This window comes from Dufourea novaeangliae, unplaced genomic scaffold (genome assembly GCF_001272555.1).
Source record: "Dufourea novaeangliae isolate 0120121106 unplaced genomic scaffold, ASM127255v1 scaffold173, whole genome shotgun sequence".
NCBI classification, from domain to species: Eukaryota; Metazoa; Arthropoda; class Insecta; order Hymenoptera; family Halictidae; genus Dufourea; species Dufourea novaeangliae.
This window is the reverse complement of record NW_015374048.1, coordinates 79,266-91,901: the sequence shown is the minus strand read 5'-3', so window position 1 is coordinate 91,901 and position 12,636 is coordinate 79,266. Positions and strand designations below refer to the sequence as shown.

General features: G+C 43.1%; 1 protein-coding gene across 1 annotated transcript in view; it reads left to right on the top strand.

Moving 5' to 3' along the window:
- The first annotated feature begins 611 nt into the window (after positions 1-611).
- LOC107189801 (derriere protein) overlaps positions 612-12,636 on the top strand; it is a 23,734-nt gene continuing 11,709 nt past the window's right edge. The window contains exon 1 of the mRNA XM_015578468.1: positions 612-1,451. Within this exon, the coding sequence (XP_015433954.1) occupies positions 612-1,451 (840 nt within the window). The remainder of the gene's footprint in view (positions 1,452-12,636) is intronic.

Sequence of the window (12,636 nt, the reverse complement as noted above, 5' to 3'; positions counted from 1 at the left end):
CCACGGTCCCGTCCGTAACCTCTTCGCAGTTATCGTCGTCGCCACCGCCACTGTCGTCGACGTTCACGTCGCCGTCGAAGTCTCCGTTACCATCGCGCAGAAAGAAGAAACCGAACCGGTGGACGATCGATCGTGGTTACCCTCTGAGAGTTCGCGAGAGGAACGTCTTTTGAATTCGAAATTTAAACGGGAGAGAAACGCAATTCTAGTACACAGTGTGTCCGTGCTCTCTTTACCTGAGGAGAAATTAAACTGGAAACTATAAGAGTGCTCTTGTAAAGTTCACCTGGGATCTCAGGTCCAACGGAAAGACCGAAGTCTTTTCCCCGGCGCGACACACACGTTCGCCCGTCGCTCATTAGGCGAATCCTACAAAGTAGAGGGGACGGAAAACAGCGGCAGGAGAGACGGGCGAAAAGAAAGGGCCGCGCCACCGCTCGAGAAGAGGGAAAAAAGAGCGGGCCGGCCGTAGGAACGGCGCGGGGAGGGAGGGGGCACGGGAAATAGAATCGGCGGCGCCGGGGGAGCGTCCGAGCGGCGAGGTGCTCCCCGTGACGGTGGAGACATCCCGCCGGATCGGGCCATCGCGAACCACCGTCCACGAGCCGGCTATGGGAATGCTGGCCACGACTTGTCAACGACGCGTGACGACCCGTGATAACGAGGAGGAACAGGAGACAGCGTCGGTGTCCACGTACCGGGGAAGCAACGCCAATTCTAGCCCCGCGTTCGTCGCGATCCCAATTCGCGGGTACGCTACCGGTGACGTCCCAGTTCCGAGAATCGTCACGAGCGTGTTGTCGTCGCGCAGGTTCGAATCGGATCAAGGAGAACGCGTTCGTGAGTGCAGACTACTGTCGAACGGTGGTGATGGTGGTGATGGTGCTTGGAATAGCGAGGACTCCGTCGATTCACGGTGTGATTTTGTGAACGACAGCCGGAAATCCGTGATCGGCGTGATCGCGAACACCGGTGAGAACCGTGTCGAACGAACTGAATGTACCCGTGAGACTCGATCCTCCGTCGTGACGGCAAACAGCCGTGCGTCGTTGCATGACTTTCACGTGATCGGGAATGCGGATGGTCCGATTCCAGTCGATTCTCGCGAATTAAACGGTGATCATCGTGGTCGTCGACGACGAGGAACAGTGTCCCAGAGGAGCCGATCGTCCGTTCTCCTGGTGGCGATCGCGATGGTTGCGCTATGCGCGCCCGTATCGGGCGTGCCGATGCCGGCGTCGCGAGCGGATACGTTGCTGTCGCGAACCGGTCCACGACTCGGCCTCGACGGCACGACCGGTCTCGAGGACGTCTACGAGGACGCGTTCGAGGACGTTTTCCGAGAAGAGGATCCGACTACGAGAAACGTCCTCCAGGAGAGCGAACTGGAGATCATCAGACGTAGCATAGTGCGAGGCCTCGGCTTGAAGAGGATACCGGACCCTTCGAAAGTGAGTACACCTCCTGTACCCGCTTTTCTGATCTTAAGGTACGTTTTCACGTGACAAGACGTGACACTTTATGACATTATTAACCAATGTCGCGATAACGCGATACCTAGTTTTCACGATGACAAAAATCATAACAGTTAGTGTCATGACCGAAACAGTCACGATTTACTGTCACGTGGAAACGTACCTTTATTTAGTCCACCGAGAGGGTTACTATCTCTCGTGGCGCCGTGAATACGCATGCAGTATACGTATCGCTCATTTGCTTTAATAACTGCATAATTAAACAAAAAAAGACGTTTTTAGGGAAAGTCTGAATGTTTTGATTGCTATAATTGAGGGGTTTAGTGGAAGAGTGAAGAACAAAACTTTCATCAGATGCAACGAGTTTTCTGTTTCCTTTTGAACCCAATAAAGATACTTAAGGGAAGAGAGAAATTTGTATTTATGTTTTTGTCTTTACCAGCAACCTTCTAAAATGTGATTTTGCATATAAATCCAACATCTGTTAATAATTCAAACACTGTAAATTTCGAGTTATTATATCGTATGGTGCATACCAAGCAGAGATCGTAAGTTACCAAGTATGTAACGATAAACTGAAGGACACAAGGGCAAAAGGGGTATTCTGTTCGGCTGCATAACGCTCTCGTCGGCCAATGGTTGACACTCCGAGAGACGCTACACGGTATTGCATACTTTGTTATCGCTCTATCTCACTCGGTCCCGATGTGTCCCTTTCGCTCGCCTCGTCGCCAGCTTAATCTGATTGGTCAGCAGCGTACGATCTCTGCTCGGTACACGCTTCGAGTCTCGTGTTTTCGTGTTGACCATTCGGAGGGCCTTTCCGCGAGCGGCTGGCTCTTCTAAGGTAGGCAAAAAGTCCCTGGAACCCCATTAAAACGAGCGTGTACGACGAGCGCAATATACGAGAAGCTTCGAAAGGGAGGCGAGGAGAGCAGACACGAGAGAGACGAGGAAGGGCGGCTGGGAATGTCGGAGAGAGAAAGAGAAAAGAAAGAGAAAGGTACTTACTTGACGATAGACGGACACGCGGGCGGAGAAGAGAAAGAGGATCGATGATGCGGCGAAAATGTTGCCGGCGCCGATGAAGAAGAAGAAGAAGAACAAGAGGAACGTGGGCCTCGGGGCGAGGTGACGAAGCGGCGGGATGATGAAAGGAACGAAAAGAAAGAAACAGAGGAGAGGAAAGAAAAGAAAGAAAGGAGGAACGCGACAGGATGGGGCCCCCGTGGTCTCTCGCGTTGATAGCTCCCTCTGTCCCTCTCTCTCCTACACTACGTTCACCGTTCACCACGATACAGCGTTCCTTAGCCGCTGGTGTTCTCGTTCGAAGAACCGCGGTTAGGTCACGAACGAAACCGGAACCATGGGCACACACCGAAAAAACCGAGGAATCATCGGTGAGCGGAATAAAATTGACGTCAGTCGCCGTCGGAACGAGTTTGGCACTCGAGGCAACAGGTGTTATATGTATCCCCAGTATAAGTACTGTCGTCGTCGTCGCAATATCTATGGACAAACGTCATCAGGGGGTAGTGGAAAGGGTAACGGAGAAAGGTTGTATGTATATGCATACACGTGATGGCTTGGTATCCACCGAAGGGAATTCAAAAGGAGTTAAGGGGGTCGCGAGGCGTCGGACCGTGTACGTAAACAGCCGGCGAGACGAAGACGAAGGAACGTGGGTGGTCCGTGTTGCCCCACTTTCGCTAACGCATGCACGAGCACGTGCGTCCGATCCTTCGGACTAATGCAGAACCGGCTGTCCACGTGCGTGCGTGCGCGAACGCCCACTACGCTGCTCCTCCTAGTAGACTCCTTGGTACATCGTGGTCTACGGCGATCGTTTCTCGTCTCTCTCTCTCTTTCTGTTCATCTTTGGACGCGCCTTTGCAGCCGCGAGTACACTGGGGCAGACACTGGTCCAGAAGTAAAATTTACTAGTTTACATGAGGGACTTCTTTCGAAACTTAAAATATCGGTATTTTCGGTTGTACCTTCGCCTTATACAACCCTACATAAGCCCTACCTTTATAGAAACCTAAAAAATACCGGTATTTATTTCGATTTTCGGTAATATATCGATTTCGGTATAGCTTTGATGGCATAATAACGGTATCAAAATCATACTGGTTTAAGTCCCTGGTTTTTTAAAAAAATGACACAAACTTGTTATTAACCATGGAAGATTTGTTCCGCGCATTATTGTTCTCAATGGATATATATTGTTCATTATCAGCCTGAGCTGAAGATAGGAATACAATTTCGACTTTCGCGAAGATGATGAAAACATCGTTGATTAAATAATAATGTTGTTGAATAGGATCCCTAAAATTGATAATTAAATTTGTCCGTTTGTCCAGTTCTATTCGAATACAATTTTTCATTGTTTCGGCTAAATAAGCGTGTGAGCTGGTCAATTTGGAATCTCGATTACTGTGGGACGGTTCGATAGATAGGTACTTGATACGAGGATTAATGATTGGATCGGATCGAATCGAACTACAGACCGGATCGACTAGTTTCTTTCGCGAGCGCGGCATATGTTAGTCTTGAGAGCGATTGGTAAGGTTAGGTATTTTCCCCGTTCCCGACGTAGGGTGGATACATCTGTAAACGAATACGTATACATATATACCAGTGAATGAACATTGTACAGGGTAAAATAAAAAAGGGGTTTGTAACTTCTGGGGTAGATTAATATTTTCAATGTTGTAAGCAATTTTTGGTCTTAGTATACAAAAACGAATAATTTAAGTTATTAAAATAAGGAAATGATTAAATATTGACTTTTTTCCCGCCATTGATTAGAAATATTCATTCACTTAATATTGTTCACTCACTGACAAATCTGTATTTTGTCTTTACATTTTTCCAATTTTTCAAATTGTACGTCGTAATATGGTACAAACATTTTTTTTTTTTTTTTATTACCATTATTATCGTTTAAAATTCGACATTAATAGTTACAAAATCTCTTAAGTGTCAATTCATTGATGCGTTTGTCATGTGCCCTATATCAACCGTGCATCTCCGCACGCGTTGCGATTCGTCTCCGTCTATTCACACATGGCGCTCCCGTTCGAAAGTCAGTTGTCACCCTCTCCCCCCAACCTAGCTTCACCCAACCCCACCCCCGCGCGTATCAGTCCGGCGAACCGGAACGACACGCGCGGCAACGGCCCGATCTAAATTCGGAGCGTTAAGCTGCGTCTACACTATGCAACATATAGCAAAGTTATGACTTGTTAGAAAAATAGAAAGAAAAATGTTATATACCGTGATGTTATATAACATTTTTCGTGTTATACAGCAAGCTATATGTTATACAAACTTGTTACAGACTTGTCTAAAAGGTATAGTCTCGTAACAAGTTATAAAATTATGTTGTATAGCAAGGTTGTACGACAATTTGTAGTATAACACTGTTCTACTATACAGGGCGTTAATTTTAACTCGAGCACCTAAATTATTTCCGCTACTATTGAAAGTAAGAAAAAAATAACTAAATAAGATATACATGGTTTTAAGGCATGCATCTGATGATAAAAAAAAACCCGTAAAGGTCATTTTAACGGTTGTTTCAAGGTCATCGTATTTTTTTGCATATTAACATATATTTCTTATTACGCGATGTGATAGTCGGCGTCAAGATGAGTTCAACGACCTACACACCATGACCTCGAAGTGACCTCAAAGGCGAAGAAATCAGCTTCAGTTTGAAGAATGCAGAAGTAAATAAACGTAATAAGAAGTAAAAAAAAGAATTTATCGCCATCAGATGCACGCTTTTTTTTTTCCGTGTACATCCTATTTAGTCATTTTTCCTTACTTTAAATAGTAGCGGAAATAATTTAGGTGCTCGACTTAAAATTAACGCCGTGTATAAGTGGAGACGCAGCTTTATACACGCCGAACCGTCTGTCATCCGGAAATCCCCGGGTCGGTGAAATCGGAATTCGGTCCGGTGATCTCGGTTATGTATTTACCTATGGACGATTCGGTCGATGACGATATCACACGGACTCTCCAGGTCCCGTTCCGGATCTCATCGAGAGGACGATCGAAGTGATGCGAACTGGTGAGAAAGAGAGAGCGCGGGGGCGGGAGAACACCTGTTGTCGCGGCGGCTACTATATTGCCCGTCAGCGACAGCCCGTAACGCACGGTTGTGTACGCGATAACGAAAGTCGATTCCCCCCTGTCGTCCTCCAAACTCGAGGACGCGTCACGACGAGAAACGTGAGAGAGCGCGCGCGCCGAGACAGTGACTGGAGCACCGATACTGGAACTAGGGATGTTCAATTCCGATTCGATTCTTCAGAAGGTTGATTCCTTTGGGTAACTCGTTACTGCCATGTATAAAGCTGCGTATCCATTTGTTACGCATCATTGTATCGTATCACCGTTGCGTATCATTGTATCGTATCAAAACGTATATCGTAATAAAACGATAAAAAATACAAAGAATAAAATATTTTAGAGGTTTAGTGTCTAGTTTTAAGTCTCACGAATAGAATCCCGTTTGAATTTTTACTTAATTTTTTACAGGACGTCTGCAAAGTGTCGCACCGATTAAAACGTGGCTTTTTGGAAGACGCCCTCTACAGCGGTCGTGGTGAACTAAAAGTGCTAGAAAAAAATTTCTTTATGTTCTTAATAATATATATAATAGCGTCCAAAAGGAATTATGTTTCGAAATATAATAGTTTTTTTACAAAGAAATATTAAAAAAGTGTCTTTTCTTTTCAATTTTGAATGAGAAAGTCCCCTTAAATATTTACTTTTTTTTAATCCAGATTCTTGAGTACAAGATTGTTCGCCGCAATTGTTCAAATGAATATCGCGACATCCTTTGATGTGACGACGAAAAACTGACAAATGACCGACCGGTCAGTTCATGTATCTTCGTACTAGATTTTCATACACAACGATGCAACGTTTGCCCGTCCACATTGATACGCAACGGTGATACTATACGAAGATATGCAACAAGTGGATACGCGCCTTAACACATACACTAATGGCCAAAGGTATACAGCCAGGTCTGGTAATTAAAGAAAAAGAAAAACATTATTTTACAAAGAGTTAATGAAGGTAACGTGCTAACACTGATGGGAAGCGATTTGTATATGTACTGGGTCAGTAACTTTTATTTTACCGTAACAGAATAATGAGTTACTGTTTTGTCGACGATGTAAAGTCGAAAGATCCGGGTGTGCACTATTTTCTTCTTCCACATTCGGCGGTCGATGATTCACCAGTGACCCTCGCGATGCAAACACTGCGGAACGCGGTTTTTTTTCGCAATCGAGCGTTAGCGTCCCTTCAAGCAGCCTTTCGGAGCGAAATCAGGAAAAAATATTTATCTTCGCCGGAAAGCTTTGAACTCCCCGGCTTGAAAATTCTGATTCGGAGGTTGTCGACTCGAGTCCGGGGTAGGTCCGGAAACGGCGGAAGGAGACCGAAGGCCCGGAGGGCGCGCTTGGATTCCTGGCTGGCTACGTGGCGCGAGTTTTTTTTTCGAAACTTTGCATCACGGGGCACGACCGGTGTGGCAGTGACGGGCGATACAGTATCGATATTTCGAATATCGATACCATATTTTTCCTGACCTAATATTTCGAATATCGATTCTTTTCAATTCAAATATCGATACTTTGCATCGATATTTAATGGACGTTTATGCCAGTACCGATACTCAATCCATAAATATCGAAATTTCGTAACAATCTGTGTACTTTCGAGTAATTATGCTTTTTCGTATTTCCGTTCGTTTACAGCACCATTAACATGTGTACACTCAAACCTGTTTTTGTGCGGTCCTTTTTTTCCCTTTTCGGGAAACAAAAAAGCATGATTGCTCCAAAGTACAGGTTCCATGACTCGTTTTTAAAGCAAGGACAATTTAAGAAAATTTAACGCTATCGTATTGGTTTCTTTTTAACACTATCTGTTAAAGTGTCAATTTCCAGAATGTGTATATATTCTATTTGTTAGGAGCAATATTTTGTATTGAAAACCAAAAAACAAAACAGAAATCCGTGATTAAATTTTGGCTGACCCAATAATTAAGAGATCGTGTGTTAGTTGGAAGATATTTAATAATGATAAAACATGTCAATTGTTATGAATAATTCAGTAAATTCAGAGCTAGACTGCAGATTTCCATGCAAAATGCTGTTAAAGTGATTCCTAAAGACCGAGAGCAAATGTAGGAATTTCTTTCTTCTGTTAATCATTAAATGTGTTGCCATTTAGCAACATACCTATATTTCCTAATTTAGCAGGCACACAAACACCTGCTGCACGATGTATTCGAATGTATTTATAACATCAATGTACATACATAAAATATTGGCATAACCGAATGAATGGAGCGCGTCCTTCCGCAAATAGACGGATGACAAGTGAAATAGCAACGCCAACCTGGACATTGGCCTACAATCCCGAAATTCACAAGTGAGCTGTGAATTGCTCACACACAGAAACATCTTCACGCACACAAAAGGCACAAAGTGTGAAGTTTTACTATGTCTATAACGAATTAAGAACTGTTTTAGAAATGTTCACAGTAATCAGTTTACGATTTGTTTACTATGTTCTAAATATGTTGTAGCTATCTTGGTAACAAATCCTTTTTTCAAATAAAACGATACAAAAAAACGAGATGGACTTTTAAAATTATTTTTCTGTGGTTTTGCCGCGCAGATAAATTGGCAATTTCAAAATATATATGTATATTATTATAGTTGCAAAAATCATGCATTTAAGGGTTAAGTATCTTACTGGATTCAGAATGCCATAGAAAACTCGTTGGATGAAAATATTAGTAATTTTAATTTTGAATATTTAATTAAAAATAACAAATGGTAATTACTTTTCTCGCATGACGAGTATACTCGTCATTAAATAAAAAATTGAAATTTCTTCATGACGAGTATACTCGTCATTCGCAGCGAAGATGTTAAAAGAAATATTATCATTATTAATACCCGTAGTATTGAAAATATCGATACGATAAAACAACCTCGTTTCATAATCCGTCGTACAAGCCGAGTGTACACCGGTCTATAAATAATCTCGTAAATAATTTGCTCTCACCGTGGGAGACCTTTCGCGGAGAGCCTTTCCCGGCGAAAGGTCTTCGTAGATCCCCGATCCTCGACGTCGCCGATTTGCTATTATGACGATTTCCAAGAGAAAGCGCGTCGTAAGAACGCGCCGAACGCAAAAAAAGGGGAGTTCCCGTTCACCAGAAGGCAAGAAAATTCGTCGACGACGCACAATGTGTCTTAGGGATGTTCGAATCCGATTCGATTCTTCAGAGGGTCAACTCCCTTGTGCTCACTGGGGTGACTAATGGTACCGTCACTCATTATTCTGTCACGATAAAATAAAAGTTACGGAATTGGTACATATACAAATCACTTCCCATCAGTTTTAACACATTACCTTCATTAACTCTTGGTAGAATAATGCTTTCCTCTTTCTTTAATTATCAAGCCTGGTCCCATACTTTTGCGTTAAGGTGCGTATCCACTTGTTGCATATCCTCGTGACGTGTTACCCAAGAGAATAGATTCCGATTCGATTCTTGAGATCGATATTTCAGGATTGAATGTCCCTAATGTGTCTTTCGATCCCTCCGATGAAGATTAGCTGGCAATGCTTGCGAAATGTTGGGAAAAATAAATCCACAAGGAAACGTTTTACACCCGAAAGGGCGTGTACGCAACGCATGTATCGTCCATCTCGAGAAAGACAGAGAGACGAAGGTTACGCGAAGAATGCGACCTGACTCGCACCGGTCGGCACCTATGTAGATGGGTTGCGAAAGATCTTTCTTCGCGGCGCACAGCGTGGGAGGCGAGGGAGCAGCGCGCGTGGTTGCGCGATGGTGGTTCCCCTTCAAGGACATCCGCATTCACGGGAACGTCACCCGTCGAAAGAGAGACTACCCTCCTCGGTACACCTATGCGTAAACTTCGTTGTTGAGATTACGCCCGAAGGTTGTAACGCACGAGAGCTACTTCGACTCCGGTGGTCTCTCACAGCAGAGTTGCACAAAATGTAATCTAATTACAACATCTAAATTGCAATGTAATTGCGGGACAGTTACAATTACATTGCAATTTTCATTGTAAATTGAGTATAGTTAATTACAATGTAATAGTACAGTAATAGTCCTGTAAATACAAGTACAGGAAAAGGTCACACGGGGTCAGTCAGATCAGGGGAGTGAGGGGGCTACACTAATTTGTGTTAGAAAATTAGCAATTTAAGTGTTTTATTTCATTTTGAAAACGTACACTTGTGTCCTTAATTCTTTTTAAGCTACGACGAGTATACTCGACATAAACATCGAAAAGGTTAAAGGGTTAATATCGTCGCACGCGACTCAAGAACGACCGACACTGACCGGACCTTTCGTCGCTCGAGTCAAATGGTTATTGAGAAGTCAACTCGCAGCACTTGGCAGTCAGGCGCCGCCGCTGACAATTTGAATGGGGTGGCGAGCGAAATAGCGCGTCTGAATCGATTTACGAATCTCGCGTGGGACATCTTGGTCAGAGTTGGGTAAATTGTATTCCGAATAACGAATAAATCATACATTTCCAAGATTTATTCGTAAATAACGATTGATATATCGATATTCGGATTCAAAAGTATCGATAATTCGATATTCGGATTCAAAAGTATCGATATATCGATATTAAGCTTCAAAAGTATCGATATATCGATATTAAGCTTCAAAAGTATCGGTATACCGATGTTAGGATTCAAAAGTATCGATATTTCGATATATCAATACTCCGATATATCGATACTGTATCGCCCATTACTATTTTGGTCCGTCGAACCGGACGGATGCACCGTGTTTACGCGCGTCGACGTGAAAGAAAAAAGAAATAAAGAAACGTGGCGCATCGTGGGCCCCGCCGTGTCGTCTCGACGAACCGGAAACTCACTCGGACAAACTAACTGACATTAAAGAGTACGGAGCAGTTAATCGACTATATACCCCCTCTCGCGACACTGCGGAGGCGTGTCTGTCCGTCGCGGTTGCATCTCCGTTTCTGCAACGAAACTCACAGACGTACAGTGACTCGCACGTTCGTTCCACAGACTTCCGAAATAACAATTAAGTGTCAAAACTTGTATGTAATTTTTATTTATATATCGTATCGTTGAGTATGAAACTTGACAAATATCAAAATGCAAAGTTTGACACTTATTATCTTTCATTTGGCGCGAAATGTCAGTATCAGTACGTACAGTAAAAGCTCCATGAGAGTTTGAAATATTAAAATCGACTGCCACAGTGAAAAAGGCGACGCGTAGTCAGACACACTTAATGTTGTTTTTAAAGTCATAAATCGTTGAAAATGTAGGCGTTTTGCAATATTAAATATTAGGCAAAAATTTTGTAACTCTGGGAAGGGAGGGGGGAGGGGGCAAAATCCATGTTTTTTTCTTGTAGGGTAGGGCAAAAACCACTCTTTTCCGTACTGCCCCCTCCCTGTAGCTACACCCATGTCGGTATTACAGTTTAGGTGGGCCACCAACTCCCACAAGTAGACTGCGAATTTTTATGCAAAATGCTATTTCCTACAGCAATTCATACAATGAAGAGCAAATGTAGGAATTTGTTTCTTTTCTTAAGTATCATATTAGGTTCGGATTAAACTAGAAAACTGATTGGATCTGATGAAAGTTTTGTTTCTTACTGCATTTTACAGACCTATACGTATAAATATAATATTATAAATAAATAATAATGAAATATATAATATAGTATAGGCTATAAAGGCATAAAATCCGCAGTCTACCCATAGGTTACTCTATCTACTCCTGTACCTCGTCTGTGGTTAGGTTCGACGGGTATTCGAAAGAACAGGCGCAAGACTCTCAGCTTGTAACTTAAACGAGGCAGCCAGACCCGTAGTCGAGTTAATTTTACGAAAGCGTCTAGGATGTCTGGACTTTCTCACTCGTGGAGATTTGTACGCGTGGTGCTGCTCGCTTAAGAAGGCAGCAACGACGGCGGGTGTCGAGAGGTAGCGACTCGACGGAATCGCACGAGGATCCTCGAGGAGAAAAGAAAAAAAAAATGGGGTGCGTGGTACAAACGCGCGAGCAACACCGTCGAATAAAACGAAGGAACAATGAGAAGAAAGAAAGGAGGAGGCGATGGACGTTAGAGATGAAGAGATGACGGGATGAAAAAAAAAAAGGTGGGCTCTGGAAAGGGGGATCCCAGAATGAGCACGGGATGAAGCAAACGGAGAGAATAGAGGAAAAGGAAGACGACGAGGGAAGGGTCGTTGCGTCGAGTGGAACGTCGTCGGAGCAGCGGCTGGAATCGCCAGCTGCGTCGCGACCCCAGCGAAATTAGATAATTTCGATGTCACGCCCGCGAGACGATTATCGCGTGTCGCGAGGTCGATAAGTTCAGTCCTCTCGAGTACGGGAGACCGGGGCAGATTGTAAGAAAAAAAGTTTGCACAATTCTTCCTCAACAGTGCTTTCTTCAATCAGGAAATAGTTTGCGTGACTTAGTGCTCGTATATAGTAACGGACAAAAGTATTCGTACAAACTTTACAACTTTTTTCAAATTGGTCCAAATGATTTGTGTTCTTTTGTGAAGTTAGGGACATTGGTTTACTAAATGATGTGTAACAGAAAAATTGAAAAAGTTGCGATTGGTCGGCATCGCGAAGAAAATAATAAAGGCCTTTATTACAACTTTTGAATCTGAGGCTATAATGAAAATTTAATAAATATATATTGAAGATTTATGTTAGTTATATTGCGACGCAAGGTGGCCTCAAAAATATCTAGACAAACCAAACCAATCCATCCTTCTAAGTACGTGTATTGCAAAAATAATGCAGGAAAACTTGTATACTTGAAAATACTATTTTCGGAAGCTCACACCTAACCATATATACCTATATTATATTAATATTGAAAATATTTAAATACACATTGCTGAATTATTAATATAAACAACATTCTTTTGTGTTGAAAGTCATTACAATATCGAATGCTGATGGGTCGATACTCACTCCTTTCGATACGAGTACTTTCTTTCGATACTTATTTGGTATCGCGACCGTACGTATCGATAACAAAAGTACTTGGTATCGAAACAAA